At 38.3% G+C, this 22377-nt stretch overlaps 1 protein-coding gene across 2 annotated transcripts; it reads left to right on the top strand.

Moving 5' to 3' along the window:
• Positions 1-7538: 7538 nt before the first annotated feature.
• Positions 7539-15402, top strand: aktip (akt interacting protein). Of its 2 annotated transcripts, none has more exons than XM_079241161.1 (10): positions 7539-7671; positions 8363-8483; positions 10183-10388; positions 10617-10681; positions 10948-11048; positions 11432-11520; positions 13268-13366; positions 13652-13759; positions 13880-13940; positions 14079-15402. In XM_079241161.1, the coding sequence occupies exons 2-10, from the start codon at positions 8436-8438 to the stop codon at positions 14184-14186; spliced, it is 885 nt and encodes a 294-aa protein (XP_079097287.1). In that variant the 5' UTR covers positions 7539-7671; positions 8363-8435; the 3' UTR covers positions 14187-15402. The 2 variants fall into 2 exon arrangements, with proteins under 2 accessions (XP_079097287.1, XP_079097286.1); XM_079241160.1 differs by having other exon boundaries at positions 10180-10388.
• Positions 15403-22377: the final 6975 nt, after the last annotated feature.

The raw sequence follows: 22377 nt of genomic DNA, 5'->3' as shown, positions 1-22377 counted from the left end.
TGACCTTTTCCACTTACCTCAAGCACTTTCAATGCTTTTCCTTAATGAACAAATGAATTATGCAGTAACCTAGGCTCAGCTAACAAAAGGCATTTGCCTCCTAATGTGTTTGCCTAAATAGCAGTGAGGAGCAGGCCTTGCTTTTAAGTGGATAAGGTACCTCCGTTCAGCTTGTGGGAAGTGTCTCGTTTAATTTAATTCAATAATCCTGATAAATGAAATAAATCCCTTTTGGGACATCCATTCCTTGAGTAGTGAGATAATAAAAAATGAGGTTCACAGAGAAAAAATTAGGACATTATGGTTGATTGAGCTTTAACAAAAAGCAGAAATATTAATACAGAGATATTCTTTATGTTTATAATTTTGCAATAATGAATGAGGGCATCCATGTGGAAAACAATCAGAGCTGAAAATGGATGACAGTGATTGCGAGGCTTAGTGAAAGAGTGCATTAGCATTTTCACACACTCCCGATGCAAATTGTTTCACTTAAACTTTTTAAATACCATTTTGTGTTCTGACTTCATTTTAATAAGTTTGCAGATAAGGAAGCATAGGCATGGACTTGAGAGGAAGATCGTGCGTCTGTGCAACACATTTGTTCAATATTTGATTCATGAGAGGAAAAGGAAAAATTGAAAAGAAAGAAAGAACATGATCTTCACTTAGAAAATAATCAATTTTGTGCTGAATTGGGATTATTTGAATATAATGGAAAATAACCGTATCAAAAATTAATTTGAATTCTATGTTGATGCTTGTATAATTGAATGCAACGCTCCATCCAAATTAAAATGAAAAACCAGTTGGGATTGTTTTTAATTAAAAAAAAGAAATGTTTTACTTGTGCCCATGCATTTCTGTTTGGCCTGAATTCCACTGGATAATTATGTTTTGCAATGTTAGCTGCTATATGCAAATGCCAAACTAAGTGAGATTTAGAGGTATACGGCTAAAGGAGCAAAGTATTTTTGTGTAAATTAAACTACATTAAACAGTTTATCTTTCATTCAAATACAGACCTGAATTAATATTCCACATGCAGGAGTTCTAGTAGAAATGTAAAGTTGCAGAAAAACAAATACAGTTTTAAAGCCTCTCGTATTTAAAGTGCCCACCAACTCTGTAAAGGTTTCTTTCTATTAACCCATAAAGATTAGAAAAACATGTCATGTCTCATTCTGAAGTAAGCATGTCCACTTCTTCGCTGTACCTGCTCATTACCACAGCAAACCGATTTTATTTAACCCCTCTTTTACCCCCTCACAGACTTATGACTTGTTTCCGGCAACTGCAGCCTCTTGTAAGTCAAATTGATTGAGTCGTCCTTGAACATCTGTTGTTCAGCCAAGCCTCAAAGGTAATCCTGCTAATGGCCCTCTAAGCTATCCACATAAACACACACATAAATAAAAATGTTTCCAAAGAGATTTGGTCATTGACTTGCTGCTAATCAATTCTGCAGCCGCATCTGTTGATGAAGGTTTGGGGAAGTACAGAGCAAGATATATGCAACGATCAATGGCTGGCACGAGGCAGACTGGGCAGTGAATGGCAGTCACAGCTCCACTGGGAGTCAATATTTACACACAGATGGGCCGGGCCTGTCGGATGTCTTGGTGAAAGGCTGTTGTGTATACACACGCGTGCACACGCAAAGCAGCAACACTGACCAAGAGTGTTGTCCATCAACAACACAAGAGGTAAAAATTACAGCCCTCGTGAAGTAGAGTCTGTAAAGCGAACGAGGGACATTTCCTTAATTTGAGCTGCTGGCCCGGACTGATATGACTGCTGTTGGATTAATGCCATTTTAGAAGCTCATGCTTCACATTTTAAGACAAAATAAAAAGGATTCTTAAAGTGCCAGACACGTTCTGTGGTGTGACAGATTAACGATTACTTTTGCATCCATCAATTATACGCCTGCAGCTTGACAAAGTATAGTTAATGTTAAACATATATCGAGCTCAACAAATACAACAGGGGCATTAAAAAGAAGCATTTCTAATTGCATACTACTTGGACTACGATGCGTTGTCACCTTCAGATCAAAGATCCTGGTCAAAACGCTTCCTGTCCACTTTGGTGAAGGTGTCCGACAGCACAACTCTTTACTTTCCAACAAAGACAAACATACCTGCTGCTTCTTCAACATGTTTCCTCTGAGGAGAAGTCAGACATTTCTCCAGCACCTGGGCTTATAGCAAGCTATAGTAAATATCTGCATATGCCAGACCAAGCTGGGCTTCTTTGGATCACTCCTGCTGCCAAGCAATACTCATAAATTTAATTTCCAATCTGCTCTCCTTTTATTAGTTTGGGTGTTATTAAATGAGATTGCTTCATCTTAATATAATATATTTCCGGGGCCTGTGAATGTGGCTTGAAGCTGATATTCAAATTCAATAACATGGCCTGTACTTAGTGCATGGCACTAATAAATGCCAATGTATGATGCATATGAAGACTGGGCTCAGCATGGAAGTTGCAGTAGGCAATAATAATGCTGTGAATGTCCTTCAGAAGTGAGACATGCCTCCCTCCACCTCTGTGCTCTATCGCTCATATACCTGAAGAAGCCCAGGTGACCTACATAGGGAGGAAGGCTGAAGAAAGGAGAGGTGGATGTTCATATCTCCCGGTATTTTATTAACCAGACTAAACAAATCCCGAGCAGTGTACACTAGCTGTGATAGTGCACACGAGAGAGGGCTATGTAAATCACAACTTTGAGACTGACCTTTAACCATCCCCACCAGAGGCTGTTACAGCCACCTTGGAATAGACCTCGCTTGCTGTTGGGAAAAGATAAACTTGTGACCAAACGGCTATGGTCCAGTAGCTTGGTTGAGGTGTCTCACCTCTCGACCTTTGTGGGGTTAAGTCGTGACAACCCTCCCCTTTTCCTTTTCTTTTTTTTTTTTTTTTCTTTGTTATCTCTGGAACCTGACAACTGCTTTCTCAAAGGTTGCAGCTTAGGAAGCTTAACTGCAGCAGCGAGTGACCTTTACTTTTATTATGAATATTTCTTTTCCATCATTATCGAGTGAAATCTATGCATATGATCAGCACAATGGATTTCTTTTTCATTAGTTGCATAGAATCCCAGTCAGTGAATGGAGGGGCAGCCGGGGCTGCCTGCCAGACTAGGTTCTCCCACTCACCCACCATCTCCTCCTCCTCCTCCTCCTCCTCCTCCTCCTCCTCCTCCTCTTCCTCTTCCTCTTCCTCCACTGGAGGGATCTGACAATTGGAATTAATATGCGAAGAGCTTTTCCTCTCCATATGTTGGCTGAGGTTTTCCAGGCAACTTTATCAGGGGTAACATTATGGAGAGCTTTGCCGAGAGCTTCTTCATCATGTTCACATCCGAGCCTGCCCAACACTTGTCACTGTCAATCACAAGGTGATAAAACACCAATGATTCTCTCATTTGGTTTAATAAAATCTCCAGGCTTATTTGAACTGCAGTCATTACAGCAAATAATTGCTGCACAGAGGTTTTAGCTAGGCCATGGCCTCAGGGATAAGGAGAGACTATTGCTATATGAAGGCTTTGGCTGATGTTTTTTTTTTTTTTTGTAAACCTTTACTCCCTAGTTGTTCATATTCCTAAAATGAATATTACATTTGAATCTAGATTTGGCTTTCTTTATTCAAACTAACATTGTTATTACATATTATTTGGATGTGGAGTCATCTGTTTTCACTTTTTTATATCTATGTGCTGTCAAGACAGGTTTCATTGGGGACTGCCAATTGTAATTTTTAACTGTCATTTAAACCAAATTGTAGATCTGAATCAGCGGGTTTAAAATTCTCTGAAGAAATGGACCGACAGAAGGGAACATATTTCATCTTAAATTTGAATTCTGGCACCAGCTGCAGGTGACTGTCTAGAAATTTCTGCTGAAACCGCAGTATATAAATCTTTCAGAAGGGAACAATCAGACAATAAAACATCCCATTACATCACTGATGTACTTGGCAAATTACATATAAAAAGATCTGAAGGAGATGAATCCTATTTAACTGTGCATTCTTAAATGACAAAAAAGCTAAAGCATCTGTCAGCAGTGACATTTCATTCATGTCAATTAAACAAAAATGAACTCCAGGTCAGGGTCTTCTTTGATTCAGTATTATGACAATAATACAAAAAAGAAGCAAGAAAAAAAAAAACATATCTGTGTCTAAGTGCAGCTGATCATAATTTGTTTAATGTTGAAGCAAATCCAACTAAAACAGGTCACATATTTAATTAAGCAATCCAATCTCCACACTCTAATCACATTCATTAGCATATTTGTTTGACCAAACAAGGTCAAAATAATTGATTAGATAAAGAATCAATGGCAAAGAGAAAAAACTCATTACAGAGGCACTGGTGTGGATACTTGCACCCCTGTCTGGGTCAGACAGCTCACCTCAATGTCGATGAGAGCAAAGCAGCCATGAACTTATTTGTTTTGAGGTGGTCTTTGATTTGTACATGTCAAAAAAGTGTCAGTGACCTTGTGTCATTGGCTGGCCCAATAAAGAAGCGGGACACTAATTACCTTTGTCAGTGAAGTGTACTTGGGACAATATACAATCAGATAACAATAATGGAGTCAATAATTTGTATTTACTCTGAAACTTGGACAATGTCATTTCTCCCAATTAGTGCAATCACCCATGCATTAAATTAGTTTTTTCTCTCTCTCTCTCACCAGAAAACTAATTAGAGGTAATTGTGAGGAAATCAATCAATCAACAGAATGAACTGCCAATGAAGCGTAGTCAAAACTAAAGAAATGTGTGACATGTGGCATGGTTGCATCTTAACCTCAAGAGATTTCTTTTTTTTTATGCCGGAACACTGTGACATTAGTGTTTATTCATTTGACATTATCTTTATAAAATATTACAATTTGACTTAGTTTAGCACTGAATACTGTTTCTGTGCTATCTATCTATCTATCTATCTATCTGTCTGTCTGTCTGTCTGTCTGTCTGTCTGTCTGTCTATCTAATAGGCCTAAACATGTGACAGGCTTCACATCTCTGGACAAATAAATGCTGATCTTAAAGCTAATCATGACAATGCAACTATCAGTTAGTGCATAATGACTATCATCTGCCACACTGACTACCTGTCACTACTATACGACTATATATGGACACAAGACCCACTTCATCATACACCAGAACTGCTCAAAATAAGTCGACACACAGTTGTTTTTGTTTTGAGCTACTCGCCTACAAATAGACCAAAGCTTTGGGATTATGCAATACTCAAAACAAGGGTGTGATATGTAATAACTAAAGCGTGACATGGGGTACAATAGGTAAGACAAACAAGCGTAAAAGCATCATCTTTAAAATAGTCAAAGCCCTTTGAACTATATCTTATCATGTTGTGAAATATAGTGTGAGCTTTTGAAAGTATTTGCACATATTTTCATTATCAATAAATTATCACTTTTCATTGATATATTGATTTAAAATAGACTTAGGCAAAATAGAAAATTGTTGTCTTGTGCTAATTTTTTTTTTTTTTTTTTTTTTTTTTGTCATAATAATTTGTACATAGCCTACATAACTCCATACATACATGTCACTGAACACAATGACAACTAAACCACAATAAGCTGAACGCCACTATGGTAACTGAAACCAAACAAACGAAAACAAAAACAACAAAAAAGGAAACTAACTGGTGTGTTTTTATATTGCATGCCATTTGTTAAATAATATAGCATAACATATTACTATTCAGGTACACTTCCTATCATATCCAGTAATCAATATTTTCTATATCAAAATCACCAGACTTTGCCGATATTTCTCCTTTGAAACAATCAAAGTGGTATTATTAATTGAAAAGTGTGTTATTTTTATGAGGACAGGAGCACGTACGCTTGTTTGATCACTGCCTTTAATGTTATTTACAGCATAATCCAGATGGTGATAAAGTGGTTCTGACACACGGTCTGCTGATTTGTTGGTGCATTTTATTTAGACAAATGTTTACATTGATGCATTTTATATGCATTTAATATTATTTAAAACATGATTCAGATGGTGACTCATTGGTCACAACATACCAGTGGCATTTTCTTCCTGCCCTGTGGAGGAGGTGTCCTGAAAAATCCCTTCTCCAACACACCTGAATCAAATGAATGTCACATTTGGCCTATGCAGAGATCTATGTCATGCAGATGAGGGAATGAAGACATTTAAGTAAAACTATGTTTGAGAAAGACTCCTCTAAAACACTGTTTCTCAATTTTGGTCCTCAGGACCCACTGTCCTGCAGGTTTGATAGGCAACCCTACCTTAAACACCTAATTGAAATAAAGGGCTTGTTAACAGGCTGCAAAGAACTTGATGAAGAAGTTCAAAAACCTGACTCAGGTGCTTTGCAGGAGGAACATGTCTAAAGCATGCAAGGAGGGGGTCCTGAGGACTAGAAGTGAGAAACACAGATTTAAACATTGAAGGATAGTGGCTCTCGAGGTCAAGACTTTGAATACCTTGCTCTAAATTGGGGGGGGCTAGGTAGAAAGTAATTAAAACTATAAAAAAAAATAGTCTATGGCTATTAAGCAGATTGAAATTTCTTTTTTTTTTTTTTAGCATGTTGTCAATATCCCTATTAAGGCCAATTTTGTTAAGATGTTCTAAACTCTGCACAAACAAGATCCAGTGTTGCACCCAGAGCTCACATACAAAATGATTGCAGAAGATTTAGACATTTACAAAGAAGTTTCAAGGTTTTAAAAGATCTTGCAAGAATGCACTCAGAAGTTTTTGGATATCATATTGCATGGTCTCAAAGGTTTTTGCAGAGTGGACAGGAGCACGTATGCTTGTGTGATCACTGCCTTTAATGTTATTTACAGCATAATTCGGACGGTGACAAAGTGGTTCTGACACACGGTCTGCTGATTTGAAACAAAGAAGTTTCAAGGTTTTAAAAAATCTTGCAAGCATGCACTCAGAAGTTTTCGGATATCATATTGCATGGTCTCAAAGGTTTTTGCAAAGTAATGTAGAGGGACAAAAATGCAATGGAACTCTGAAAATGTCTACTTATAAACAGTAAGGGTGCATCAAGAGGTTCGAATTTCAGGAAATGTGAGGCTGAAACTCTGTAATATGCATGTTGCATTTATAAAAAAAAAAAAAAAAAAAATCAAATTCAAGTACAAAAAAAATTATGCATGCAAACATTTTTAGACTTGTAAAACTATTTCAGATTTTCCATTTTCAAACACTGACTTTCAAGGTTTCAAAATGTTTTTTTTTTTGGGTTTCAGATTGCGACAGGACACCATACAGGTGTTCATGTTTAAGGTTTGATTGACAGCAAACTTTAGCACTATTCAACTTCGGCTTCTGTTTCCTTTAAGGGTACAAATTTTCCATCACGTGACAGAAGCATCAGCAAATGAACTGCAACTACGGCTGTCCGATTGACCAATGAAAATCAGTTTTCATCCACCAAAGAACGCCCCCCTATTAGGTTAGATTGAACTCCGGTTTCTCTGTCAAATTGTTGTTAGCCAACATTGGCGATCTAGCAGCAATGACACATAAAGGAGGGGTGAGAAATTGAAGTAATTGAAAACGCTTCGACATCCCTGTTTGACTGACTTCTTATTATCTCAAATAAATACGGTAAGTTGGATCACAAAACCTTCATAGCAACGGGAGTTTAAATAAAAGGTTCAGTCAAGTTAGCAACGTCAACATTAGCTCCTAAGCTAATGCTACAGATAACATGACATGAATCGCGAAAACCGATCATTTACATCACGTCGTCTCTGTGTTGTCATTAACTTCATTGCTGTTATGCCTTAAATTATCATTACCCCAGATTTCTTACTGTCGGTTATGGGGAAATCAACAAAACTTGTCAAACGCAGGTTAAAAAACAAACAAACAAAAAAAAAACATTTGCTAACAGCGTCTATCCTGTGGAAAAAGACACGATCATTTGAAATCCTGTCACAAATATAACAGCTTTCATAGTAAAAAAAAAATAAATCGTATTGTGATTTATCCAGTGGCAATCTACATGACCATTGTCAGTCTTTTAAATGCCCCATTTAATTTTACAGCAGCTAGCACACTTACGTCAAGTTAGCATGTAGCTGATATCTTCTAAACAAGCTTTGATTTAAGATTAATCCCAGAATAAAACTGGTTTAAAGTCAGCTCTTGATATTCATACTTTATACCATTTTAAAAACTGTTTAGCTGTCACACTTAGGCTTTAAGTGCAGACTGTAGACTTTGTCATGAAGTTGTTTGTGTATTACCTCAGCTGCAGCAGCAATTGTTATAACATGTCCTCCTTCCACCACAGCAGCGGATGGCCCCACGGTACCTGTTGTTGGAGCTGCTAATGCAAGAGGGACACTAATCTGAATTTATGAGTAATGAACGCAAACCCTTTCTGGAGTATGTCTGCCAGCACAAGTCGCAAGGTAAAGTGCTGAGAGAAATATATTTGTGTGGGAACACATTTTAGAGCTTGATGAAACAGAACCAGTGATTTCGGTCTCCACTTTTTTTTTTTTATTAATTTTTCTATTAATATAACTAAACTGGAGCTCTTGTAAAAAGTTTTAAAGAAATGTTTCAAACTGGTTTTTTTTTCTGTATAAGTTTATACTTTTGTAAAATGAAGGTGTCAAACTCTGAAAACTGACAGTGTTTGTTGCATAAGTGGCTCTGTGTTGCATTGTTTCTATCAGAAGGTAGGCAAACCCAAGTAGAAGTAAAGTGGGAAATGATGCACTTTGAACATGGATGTGTCTCAAATTATTTTTACTTAGTCATAGAAACATTTCTGTAGCCTGATGTTAAAGTGACAGGCTACATTTGAGCACTGCAGTGGACATTGTGAGCATACCTTGCATACACTCGTGCAGGACTACTCACTTCAGTCCTATGAGGGGACCGGTCTGGCAGGATTCCAATGTGTCCCTGCTCCAACACCTGTCTCGTATTAATGATAACAAACAGAACATAATTGGTAGATGGATCTAATGTGAGATGGGTGTGTTGTAGCAGGAATGCATTGAAAACCTGCAAGTAATAAAGATTGGCTTTTGCTAATTTCGCTTCTGCTATTTTGACTTTTAGGAATCAAGGAAACCACTTAATGTTTTTTCATGTATTTTTGCATGCTTGACTCTTTAGCATATAGAAACCTTTTTAAAAGTACATGCTTACTCATACCAATATCAAGGCGAGCTTGTCTATTGGTTGTTGAGCTGTATATCTTGTGGAATGCTGAAAAAGAGATGATCACTCATTGATTTTGGGTGGGGGGCATTTATCCATAAAACACAGCCTGCTGCTTAAATCTGTTATTCTGAATACTACAAAGCATCGTAAAGATTACGACTTTGTTTATGGAACATGGATCAAAACCTTTAATAAAATCTTGCACATTTTATGAAATCAAAAGACTGTTCACTGTGAGATCAGCTTCTTCTCATCTTGCTGTTAGCTCCAGCTGATCTGCAGTAATAGAAATGCATCTGAATGTTTTACATATGATGGTTCACAACAAGAATCCATTCAATAAAATAAACATTCATGGTTTGACAGTTTAATGAAACTGACACGCCATTGGAGGGACAGCTTGTCTTTACAATGGCGATTCTTCTGAAACTTGTTGCAGCTACAAGTAATCAAGGCTTTCAGCTGAAGCCCAACAAATAATCAATGTGCACGTTGGATCTGAAACCCCAGTGTCATGGTAATCTTAGTTGATTTAAGTGCATTCTCACCTCTTTTTACTGTTTTTCCCAAACAGTGTTTTACAAATAGTGCCTGACAAGTTAAAATACTGTGTACTCAAGTGTTGGCCGAATATATTTATTTACAAAAAAAACTGTCAGCCTGCCTGTGACATTGCATTGTAATAGTTCTAAGATGCGACAACTGTCTTTAAAGCAACCTCTCGTGTTTAGATTCAATTTCCTGAAGAGTTGAAAACCAGATGGACAAGGTAACCTGAGAGATTGGCCACAGAGGTTTCCACATAGGACCACTGGGACAGTTTTTAGTATCCACTGTGGCTTATTAACTGTAACCCTTTGTAAAACCTCTTTATTATTTTTTTTTTTCCCTGTTTGTGACTCTTGTCATTTTTTTTTCTGTTCTAAACAGCAGAGGTCTGATGAGGAGCAGAGTGGGCACGGGGAGCAGAGAGCCAGCCCAGCCCGGCTTCCCTTTGGCAAAAAGCAGCTTCCGCCCATTCCTAAGAATGCAACCCCTGTTACTAAACCTGCCTCAATGGGCACTCCAGCTCAGTCAGCCAATGGAACACACGCCTCTTATGGTCCTTTTTATCTGGAGTACTCACTCTTGGCTGAGTTGTAAGTACTGATCTGGTATCTAAATTCTAAATGTGCTTATGTTACACTAACATTTCATTTGTTTTCATGTCTCATCCAAATTGGTAGCAGTTATTTTAAGCACTTGGGTTTGGTCTGTATTAGACTGGATTTGGCATACTCCTTTTAATGTCTTGCACCAAAACTAGAATAATTTCCAAGTTTGTATTAAATATGTGCTGACTGAACTTCTTGCCATGTGACCTACAGCACACTAGTGATTAAGCAGAAACTCCCTGGAATTTATGTCCAGCCATCCTACAAGTCGGCACTGAGTAAGGATCATTTTTTGTTTTGATGTTTAGTTTTATGCACACAATAACTTTGGATTGTACTTCCTTCAAAATATTAACTGCAACATTTTCTTAAAAAAAAAAAAAAAAAAAAAAAAAAAAAAAACACCACACAATTTTATCACATCCTTTCCTCACGCTAAAACTTTTTTGCTTATACAGTACACTGCTATTTTTCAGCATAATTAATTCTGGAGTTGAATCATCTTTTCTGAAATGCCACATATCTTGTTTTGTTTTTTGTTCAGTGTGGTTTGGAGTCATATTCATCAGACATGGTTTGTACCAGGATGGCGTTTTCAAATTCACTGTGTATATTCCAGACAATTATCCAGATGGAGAGTGTCCAGTAAGTATTGGTGTTTTTAATCTTGTTTTGAAGTAGTGCACTATTAAAATTCCTTTATTTTCATTATTTGTCAGGAAGGTAGCTCATTGCAATTTGAAGGTCATGTGCAAATATAAGGAAGGAAAAGAGACTTAGATTTTTGACTCTAGCTATGTAGAAAAGGTAATTGGCATCTTGAAATGTTTAATAGTTGTATGAATTGCCAGCCTTCACATTATGAGCTTTTAAAATGCAAATTAAAGCCGAGCTCTTAAGCGATATGAGACATAATCTAGATGATGCTTTTTTCCGTCCCATACTATAATTTGCACAAGACTGTTCTTAAATGTAGTTTAACATTACATTGAAACAAACTTCAAATCTCTACATGTGGTGTATTCCAGAAACTGGTTTTTGACATCCCAGTCTTCCATCCACTTGTCGACCCTGTGTCTGGAGAACTTGATGTCAGAAGAGCTTTTACCAAATGGAGGTATGTTTAGTTTTTCTCAGGGATGCAAACGGCTTACTTCATTGGAAATGTTGCTTCTGGTTTATGTTTATATAATTATTCATCTAAAGGTGAGAGATTTTGTTTGTGCAGGTGGATGCATTCATTTGACCAACTAATTGTATTAGTCCAGAGTTTGTTTTAAGGCCCTCACATGACATGACACGCTGGACCATGTCTGGGACTGATGTGGGGGGTTTACCTTTCCTCTTTCTCTCCTGACAAAACTGCTTCTTTGTTGTAGATTTCTTCATGTAAAATAAACTCAGTAGATCCCATTTAGTTAAGAACTTCTCTGAAGGAAAATTTGTTTGAAGTTTGACCTCAAATAAATATGAAATGACTTCTAATGGACTTGTTTAAAACACTGTTTCTTAGATGAGGAACCTGGAGACACTCCAGGGGGAATGTGGGGGGGGGAAATGGAGGAGAAAAAGTGTTAATGCACAATTTAATATTAATGTAATAGTTGTTTCTGTGAATTTTAAATGAAAACTTCTAAACTAAAATGTGCATTTAGTTCATTGTGACAAAACTCAGGCCACATGCATACAGGACTTTGGATCAGTTCTGGCACATTCCAAAGGACATCGCCTGTCAGTCACTTGTCAGCAAAACTTGAGACATAGTTGAAGTTTAGCCGAAGAGGGTCAAATGGAGAGAAAGTTTAATTCTGTCTGTATTTAGGTGAATTTAGTTTTACTGGGATTTACATCCACCGGCTGCAGCTCATGTTATGTGGAGACAAACTAGCTAACAGCAACATGAAGTTGGCGCATCTCCAACAGTAGCGTGACAGAAATGTTGGTAAAGCACCTTGAGATTTTTCTGGAGGAAATTGACTAAATTCAGGCCATCACAACATGACGTGACAAGTTTCCTGCAGGATAGATTTTAAACGGAAATGGATATTGTAGAACAAGTTGTGGGATAGCTGGGTGATCAATTTTCCCCCCAGCTTTCAATCCACTTTTCCATGTAAATGGTCTGAATGTTTAGGGGTTGGAAAGGGTTTGCCATTGTCACATTAGAAAATGCTTAAATTATTTTGAATACAAGTTTGTTTGTTTTTTCGTCGAAGTTGTAATCTTAGCTGAAAATGTTTGAGAAACAAGTTTAAATTGTAACTCTTTTGGAAAACAGCCTTACAGTAAGGGGATCTAGGGAGACACTGATATCTTATTATAGAGAAAAAATTGACTAACTGTAAGAAATTTACTCTGTACTAATTTTTTTTTATTAATAACTGCCATTAAAGGGATAAAAGTACGATTTAAGATTGCAAAGATTGGTAACTGGTCATGGCTATAGGCAAATGCCAAAATAGAGCTAAAAATCTCTCAAAACCGCATCTTTACATTTTAAATATTGTTTAAAAATAATGCCAGCTCTAAAAACCACATTTTTAATTTTTTTTCCTTTTTTTTTACATTTTTACAGTAATTTTAAAAAAAAAAAAAAAAAAAAAAAAAAAACTTGTGTTCAATGGCATGAATTGCTGTTTAAACTCACCTTTTTTGTGAATCAAAATTTAAGGTCAGATTATACATAAAGCTTTTTGGAACAATTGGTTCTTTCAATTCCTTCCATAATGAACACCAGTAATGCAATATGCCTGAATGACATGGCATACCAGTGTTGTCTGGCTCCAAGAGAAATCTCTGCTGATATGCTTCGATTTTCCCCAGGAAAAAGGTTGATTATAATTTCCTATTCTGTGTTGTTGTAGGCGGAATCACAACCACATCTGGCAAGTACTGATGTACGCACGCACCATCTTTTACAAGATCAGCACTACGGAGCCACTCAACCCAGAGGCTGCTGTGCTGTGAGTTTGAGTTTCTGCTTTTCAGTGTTAAAATGGGGTGAGGATTACCTGGTAGCACTAAACCTGTTTGTGCATTTTTAACAGTAGTCACACAATTTAACTGCAAATCGAGACTGTTAACTGGTCTTTGATCAACTGTAAAATGGTCAGAAATTAGCTTTATATGTCACATTGCTTTATATGTCACATTGCTGCTATGATCAAGGCCTGTTGTTCAAGACAGTCCCATGCAAATGGGTAGAAAAGAGGAAATGTTTGTCATTGTTGTCCCTCCCTCCTTCTCAGGTATGAGAAAGATGTGCAGTTATTCAAAAGCAAAGTGGTGGATAGTGTGAAACTATGCAACAGTCATCTTTTTGACCAGCCCAAGATAGATGATCCCTACGCGATAAGGTTGGACCACTGTCCCTGTTTTTTGACGTTCCAGTACAATAAAATATTCTGAGCCCTATAGGGAAAACAGGAATTGATGTCTCCTTCTTGCTGTTTTTTTAAACTCTTATTTGGTTTTAGCTTTTCTCCATGGAACCCAGCTGTACATGAAGAAGCAAAAGAGAGGATGTTCACATACAGAGTAAGTTTTACAAAACTAAATTATTTCACCAAGGTGGGTCTTTGGCTCATAAGCTTGTGTGTAAACTTAAGGCTTGCGATTGGCTGTCCATTTCTGTTATGTAACTGCAACTTTATTTTTTTTTCTTTGTCGCCCTAGCGACGGCCTGAGGAACATCACAAGGGAACGCAGGTGTCAGGGTTATCTTGGGTGAAGCCTGGATCGACCCAGCCCTTTAGCAAAGAGGACAATCCTCCCCAAAGCTGAACCTGCTCTTTTCGTTGAGTGGCCACTAGAGGGAGACGTAAGCATCGGAAGCAACACCACTGGCTTTGCCTCTGCCATTTATGGGAAGTGGATCCCTGAAACAGTTGGGAGGGAGTGACCTCCTGTTAACTACACTTTATTGCTCAGCTTTAAAAGCTTTTTAGGCATCTTCTGACAGATTTAGAAAAAAGGAAATCTAGTTTGTATTGTATGTACAGCGACAATGACAAATGGATGTCTCGGCTACTTCGTTTAGATTGCGATGCAATCAGAGTGCAGTCTCGTTTTTTAATTTTCATTTGTTTAGATCGTAGTGTTAAGTCCCAAAAAGGAGGTAGAATGTAAAGCAAAACACTCTGCTTCCGTTCAGCAGATACAGTGGACTGCATGATCAATACCACCTTTTGAAATTGGCTTAGGACTGTTTATGTCGCACTACAAATGTTTGCAGTTACAGCTGTGAAAGACAACATCCTAAACCAACCTTCTCTGAATATCCACTTAAGTTAACATGTTTTATATTTCTTATTGGAAAATGATTTCCTTTATCTCTATTGTATAAACTATTTGACATAGTTCCTAATATGATTTTAAATAAGATTCTATATAAGTAAGGTCATATTTTATTTTAATTTTTAAATAATTTTGAACGCTTTATGTACTTTTTTTTTTTTTTTTTGATTGCTTATTAAAAGTTTGTGTAAATAACTGTTGTGCTATGGTTGGACTATAAGTGATGCATCTGCATTGACTTTATTTTTTTCTCTCCCTTGTTCATATCACTTCAGCTCCCAAGTCAGAGGTTACTGCAGGGTTTCTACCTTAAATGTGAGGGATAATCTATTTTCATAAAAGTTGAGTTATTCACTGCTACATTAAGTGGCACAAAAAGATGGTAGTAGAATTTATTTCAGATAATAGTTTAAAGGTTTTATTCAAATGTTTGTGTACATTTGATTTCTTCTGGAGAGGAGATTTGGTTTGATTGTCATTCACTTCCAATATGCAACTTTGACTGCGCAAATTATGCGGGAGTCCCATGTTGATTGACCTCATTAGAATAGCATATATGGTGCTGAAACCTGAAAGACTTACTTACAGCTGCCGTGAAAGGTTTACACCATCATTTGGGCTGTCAGCATTTAGAAATGTGTAATACATTTTGTATGGAATCATTTCTTCACTTCATAGACAAATGCTTTACTTGGAAAACCAATAAAATGATTGTTAAAAAGTTTGTTTATGAGAGCTTCATTTTCCTACAGATTAATTGAAAGATTAAATGCAAGGTGTGCATGAGGCATAGATGTGTCTGAATCTTCATTAAAGTTTTATTCTTGACTTGTCACATGTTTGACATGTAAAAAGCAGATGAGTTAATGATATTAATTCCAGCCCTGCTGCTGTTGCCAGTGGTTGTAATGATTTACCATGCTACAATTATGCCTGTGCTTTGTATAAGGCCAAATTCCTGCAAATAAATCTTGTAAATTTATAATAGGATTAAGTTTATTTCAGACCCGTAGATATTAAAGAAGTGTAACTTGTATGCAGAGGTGCCTTATGGGGGGGGAGGGAGTTAGGAAGATTGTAAGAGCCCCATGAAACCTTCATTAAAAAATACTTTTTTCAAAGGTTGTAATAACATATAGCGGTAATATAAACGGATAAACCATTTATATTAAAATAACCTACTTAGATGTATGCACTGGTATTTAACCCTTTTTAGGGCACTTAAAGAAATACCTTCAAATTAGAAATTTTAACCTAAAATTGTCATTCTTGTATAAATCAAGACCTCCATTCTGTTACATTAACAAAAAAAAATAATTCATGCTGAATCTGAAAGGAAACAAAGTCATCAAAAATAGTCACTTGCCTCAAAAAGGGTTAAATACAGACCTAGATCTTTATTATTCCCATTAAAAACTTCTTTTATCAGCTTGAAACAATTCAAACAAAAATCTAAAATTTACGATCAAGTGGTGGGGTCTGTGTCATTGTCTTTCATGGGCCCCAAAATTCCTGGCGGCGCCCCTGCTTGAATGCAAAAGATTCGTGACATGATTGAACAATTTCTCTCAAAGTTGGAAAAACCCCGTTTAGCCACCAGAGGTCGCTATGTACCCACAAAGAAGGACACTTCTCCCACTCCCGTCACGTTTGCATTGAGGAGCGACTCTGGTCCATGTGCGAAAGTAAAACCTCTCCGGATTGGCTGCGACTCGGACGCGGCCATCTTATGCACTGTGTGACCACAGCGACTTTACAAATATTTACATTATTTATCAGCCACTCTACGGAGTTGATGGGGGTCGACACAGTCTTCTACGACCTTCCCATGGGGAAACCGGTTTTTAATTTTACACTTATTTGCGGTACTTTGGCAAATTGTCGATTGCCCAATCAGAGAGTGAGTCACTAATATGCAAATAGTGTTATCAGAGTCACGTCAGCAGCAGCAGAGCCGCTGCGCCGTGGTCGCCAGCAGGAGTACAACTAACAACACAGCCAGAACTTCGCCGATAACACTCAGCCTGCATTCACGCCCGGAGTTGCGTTTCGTGGCTAGTTTCAGGTAAGAAACAACTGCGCTTTTGCTGATTTTATTCATGTCAGTTTGGACTCGAGGAATTTCGTTTCAATCAAGCTCGGAGCTGTCAAATTTCGGACAGTCAAGTGAGGGTCGACTCAGCTGTATGATGACACACCAACTCGCCGAGTGCGTTATCTTCTCGTCTCTAAGAGGACAGCTGAGTTGCCAAACTTAACACTTTTTCCTAAGAACCACATGTAAAGGACGGTATGAAGTCGCACTCTGAGAGCTCTTGGCTTACATTTCAAATGCGACTGGGTTAAAAAGTAGACCTCCGTGTGGTTCTTGGTCGTGGTGGTCCTGAACTGACAGCGACCAGTCGGGTTCAGTCGGAACCGCTCCCCTTCGGGATCGCGGTAACTGCTTGCAAGACTAATACGTCGATAGTTAGACCTGACATGAAAACGAAAGTTAGTCGGAGACAACAAATTAGTTAGTTGTATTATCACGAGGCACCATCACTGACGACCTCTCCATCCATCTCCGGCCTCCTCCCTCCTTTCCTCCCCCATCAGCCGTGAAAAACGTCACGACACTTTCTGAATCCAAAGTGAAGGTTTGGTTCGGACCACGTGTCACGGCCCGGGCAACAACCAAGCTAAATAGTTGAAAATGTTAAAGCTAATTATCCCATGTGTGTTCGTTTTGTTTTGGGGCTTAAGCAGCAGTAAAGTAACGCAACAATTTGCCGCCTCGCTGGCTTATCAAACCGCACTCCGCAGCTTAAGCCATTTCTGCAGGAAGATAAAGAGGATGCTGTTCACTTTAGAGAGCAGGTCTGTCTACTGTTTTATAATGGCAAGATTCCACATCAAAGATTTGAACACACCCAACGCCATTTGGCAAGCTTTACGCACGCCAATAGCTGAATTTATAAAGTCGGTGTTGCAATTTAAAATAAGTGACGAGTTTGTTTTAAAATGCGTTGAAATGTAAATTGCAAGCCAAGGAGTTGCCTCGGGGTAGTCTATATGCAGAGATATTGTTGATATGGACAAGTTGCACGTGCTTGGGGAGTGCTTGCAACGTCACGATTATGAAGGAAACAGCTGGAAACCGATGGAAGAGGAACAGGGTCTGCGCCTCAGGGCCAGCTGGGAGGTGTTTAAAGTTAGCAGTGGCTTGGCGGCTGCTCGACAATCTGTTGAGCGCATGGGAAATATGATATACATAAATGTAGCAGGGTTGAGCTGGAGATGCGTTTTCCGTCGGAATTGTAAGTTTTGAACAGTTTTATCACCAGCTCTCTTGTTAATCCATCTCTCTCACTCATCATAGGCTTCAGCCATGTCTCAGACTTTGTTTTGAGACACATCATGGGAGGCTGTCTGTTAAAACCAGGGATTCCTAACTCAGGTCAACACTCCTGACTCAGATTAATGCAGTAGTGGGCAACTCCTGTCCTTGAGGGCTGCCGTCCTGCAAATGTTTGGAGTTTCCCTGCTGCAACACACCTGACTGAAATCAATGGCTAATTTGCAGACTCCTGCAAAGTTTAAAGTCAAGCCCTGCTCCAGTCTGCTAAGTAAGTCTGATGTGTGTCAGGTGTGTTGCAGCAGGGAAACTCCCAGTACTTGCAAGACTGTGGCCCTTGAAGACTGGAGTTGCCCACCCCTGGATTAATGGCTCAGTGGCAGACTTGTGCAGAGCTTGTCAGAGATCCATTTGACATGAATTAGGTCTGGCCCTGCGATGGACTGGCAAGCTGTCCAGGGTGTACCCTGCCTGTCGCCCAAAGCCAGCTGGGATAGGCTCCAGCTTCCCCGCGACCCTGAATTGGCTTAAGCGGTTCAGAAAATGAATGAATGAATGAATGAATGAATTAGGTCTGTTGCAGCAGGGAAACATCTAATACCAGCATGACCAGTTGACTTTCAGGATCAGGGTTGCCAAACAACTACTGGAAACCTCTTTGGAGTGGGTGACACACGCACATATTGTTAGGGTCTTAAATTACTCACAGATGGGAGATGAAACCCCTTTTTGGAAGTGGTATTAAATGAACTCTGGTTTTGCATTTTAACAATTTGAGACATGTGATGTTTGTATTATTGAAAACAAATGTATAAAGGTTAAAAAACGATATCAGTCATGCTGTTTTTTGTGTTACACATCATGACAACTGAATAAAACAGTGGAATAAACTGCAGGTCGCAACCTCAGGTGGAAAACAGCAATTTACGTCATGCTTGTGAGATTCTTAATTAAACTTGGTTGGAGCTAGGGAAAGTGATCTTTACCTGGTTTGTTTAACAGTTAACCTACAAAGGAAATGTGCTTAATTTATTATTTGATTTATATTAACCTTGGTTAAGGTAGTGTCATTAAGTATAAAAATGTTCACTACATGATTATAAATCACATTTTGTAGTAAGTAAATGGTTAGGTTATTTGTTTATTTTAATATTTAAATAGAAATGTTCTCGTTGTCCAGCACATCAAACAACTTGGTTGAGGGATGTCCAAATCCGTTCCTCAAGGGTCACCATCATGCAGGTTTTAGAGCTTTCCCCTCTCCAGGAGACTGTATTGAAGTGAAATTGATCCTCAGAAGAACTTATCAAGTTCCGCACAAGCCCATTAATGGCCCATTAGTTTGAATCTGGAGTGTTGAAGTGAGTAAACATCTAAAACCAGCAGGTCAGTGGCCCCTGAAGGATAGAAATTTGACATGCCTGTCAGACATGAGCTCTTTTTCATTACTTGGAGTGTCATTGAATGTGTCAGCCTGTGAATGATCAACTCTCTCACTTTTCTGCAAGCTTTAACAGCGGTCTTAACCCTTAAAAAAACAAAAATTAAAAAACTGAACTCCCTCTGTGTTTGTTTAAATTTAAGAAAACTTAAAAATAAAACTGGTAACATTAATGACTTTATCAGGTTTTTTTTGGGTTTTTTTTTTTATTAAAGCAGTGGTCTTCTTTAATAAGTCAGTTTTGTTTCTTGTTCATTGCTTTATTCAAACAAGTCTGGGAAAGTGACACTCCCTTTGAAGAATATATGCATAATTTTCAAGTGACGTACAATATGTGTACCAAGCATGCTGTGGTTGCGTAATACATGGCAGCATCTGGAAGCAGCGCTACTGTAATAACGCTACTGTCAAATAGGAGGTTGTTCCAACTTCAGAAAACTTTTGGATACCTTTTAGACTTACTTTTTTCATGACATTCATTTTTTTTTTTTTTTAAATTAATGTAAAGCTCACAAATCTGCTGAATTATGTTTTTAAAAAAACCCCAAAAACATATACAACATTTTAAAGCAGTTTTTCAATTTATTTATTTGTCTCAAGCTTCTATATTAAAACAGTGAAGTATTGCCGCAAATTATTTAGATCAGTGTTTCCCAATCCTTGTCCCCAAGTACCACTGCCCTGCATGTTTTAGAGTTAACCCCTACTTTAACACACCTGATTTAAATGGGAATCTTGTTAGGAGGCTTGCAAAGAACTTGGTGAGGAGGTTCATTAATGTGAATTGGATGTGTTTGAGTAAAGCTTGTTACATCATCCACAAGAAGCGGGAACTTTTTTCACATTCTCGAGGCCCCGAGAAGAAAATGATGTCACTTTGTTCTTGCGGACGTGTTTGAAGACAATTCTCGACACATCAGGCTGGCAGAACTTTCTTCTTGCGGGGCTCCAAGAATTATTGTGTGATTGGTCGGACTATTGAGGTGGGCGTTGTTAACATGAAAAAAGTTGAAGAAAGAAAGTTGCAGGTAAAACGCATTGATTTGATAAAACTGCTGATGGAGGTGGTGGGAAAGTGTGAACATTTTTACAACATGTGGCATTAAAACACACAGACCCAGCTGCGTGCACAATCTGCCCTCCCACTAAGCGACAACCTGCCGTGGTTATTAACAAAGTCTATGCGGAAGTGCATAAACCTGCAGTTCCCCCTTCATCCGCTAGGGGCTACAAAACAGAGCGAATCACCATAGACTCCCATATTAAAAAGGCCAACTTTACAGCATAAATACACATGTTTACAGCCTGGTTCAAAAATTCATTTTCAGTTTAATAGGTCAGGTTTACCTTCTTGACAAATTTTGGTCAGAGTGATTTTTTTTCTAACTCACCTGTTTGGAAGTAATTTAATCTCCAAATACGGCGTATTTAGGGACGTGTCCGTTTGATTGACAGGTACCAGATCTCTTGCTCCAAGTAAGAAGAATGTAGAACAACTGCGGGTTTTAGCCGGTAAACAACATGACATAGCTTTAGCCCGCATACCTCCCTTAGCTGGTTAGCTCCTGTTATTCCTGGGTTAGCTTGGTAAGCTCTTAGCTACAGGCAGCTCGGAATTTGCACGATGTCAATCACTATGACACTCACAGCCCCCCTCTCAGCGCTACCTCTTTGCCCATATTTTTATTTTCCGGGCGAGACAACACGCATGCCCCTGCGAAGATGGTGATGAAAGGAACCGCCGAGCATCAATTCAGCTCTTCAGAAAACTATGGGTGACTTCACGGAGGCTTCTTCCATCTTTCTATATACAGTCTATGCCTGGACCTGACGAAAAATAATTTTTTTCTTCTTGTTGCAGCCTCGAGAGCAAGAACTGTGTTCTTGTTCTCATAGAGTATGTAACAAGCTTAAGACCATGTCAAAGACATGCAGGTATGAGGATGGCAAAACACCGATTTGAACCAGGAGGGATGAAAGTTAAGACAGCAGTGTTATTAATTTGGTAAAATGATCTGCAAGATTCTTCTGAAAAGATGAGTTTAAAGCCAAATGACCCCAATGTTACTGTGCATGCATGTTCATGAATGTTCTAACTTGAGCCATGCTGAAAGTGATAAGTGTGTGTTACAGGGTTTGACCTCTCTAGATTAAAAAGCACAAAATGTTATAGACGTTCTTTTCAAACATGGCACTGATGCGTTCAGTTGCCACCAGATTAATTGAACAAAGTTCATGTCTGAAAGAGGCTTGAAAAGAAAATGGCTCACAGACATGCATTATGTTCCATGAGCCTGACAGCAACTGAATGTGTCGGTCTGTCTGAATTAAAACGGTGGTCACTTTCTGCAAAAGTCCTCAAAAAACCTTACTTGGTGGAACCTTGTTGCCTTTTCAGCATGTTTAGTCTGCATGTTTGTCATTAATGGATAGTCACAGATAGTTCTCACTTTACTATAAGATCTGCTTTTTTTATTTGTTTGCTTTTTTTGCAACACTTAAGAGAACATTCAGCAGTTTTTGTATTTGGCTAAAAGATTTTGGTATTAGTTAAGGTCATGCTGCATTCTCTCCTCGGTTTTACACACCACTGGACAGAGAAGAAGCGGTGAAGTAGACGCTGCGCCCATGTGAGGAGAAAGATAACATTTTTGCTGAGTTGACTGTGGTTGTTACTGCAAGTGCTGTGAAGCGTTCCCGAGTAAGGAACCAAAGAGGGGTATTTTTGCAGGTACGGGCCAAGCAGGTCACCTAGAAAAGTTGGATTTCTCTTTTTAAGAGAAAAGGCTTGGCATAGATTTTGATAAAATGATACCAGCATGGTAACTGCCAGTTAAAAAGAGATATCAGTTTTTTCTTTTTAAAAAAATGAATAAAAACCACAAAACAAAAAGAAACAT

The sequence above is a fragment of the Telmatherina bonti genome (assembly GCF_933228915.1).
Source record: "Telmatherina bonti genome assembly, chromosome: 1".
Taxonomy (NCBI): domain Eukaryota; kingdom Metazoa; phylum Chordata; class Actinopteri; order Atheriniformes; family Telmatherinidae; genus Telmatherina; species Telmatherina bonti.
The sequence above is the reverse complement of the archived record's forward strand: the minus strand, read 5'-3'. Positions and strand labels throughout refer to the sequence as shown.

What these genes read in the sequence shown, in the direction of transcription:
- aktip (XM_079241160.1), top strand. Translation starts at nt 8,436, where the DNA reads ATGAACGCAAACCCTTTCTGGAGTATGTCTGCCAGCACAAGTCGCAAG. An exon ending in GATGATCCCTACGCGATAAG is followed by an intron (nt 13,760 to 13,879) that starts GTTGGACCACTG and finishes ATTTGGTTTTAG; the next exon opens with CTTTTCTCCATGGAACCCAG. An exon ending in AGAGGATGTTCACATACAGA is followed by an intron (nt 13,941 to 14,078) that starts GTAAGTTTTACA and finishes TTGTCGCCCTAG; the next exon opens with CGACGGCCTGAGGAACATCA.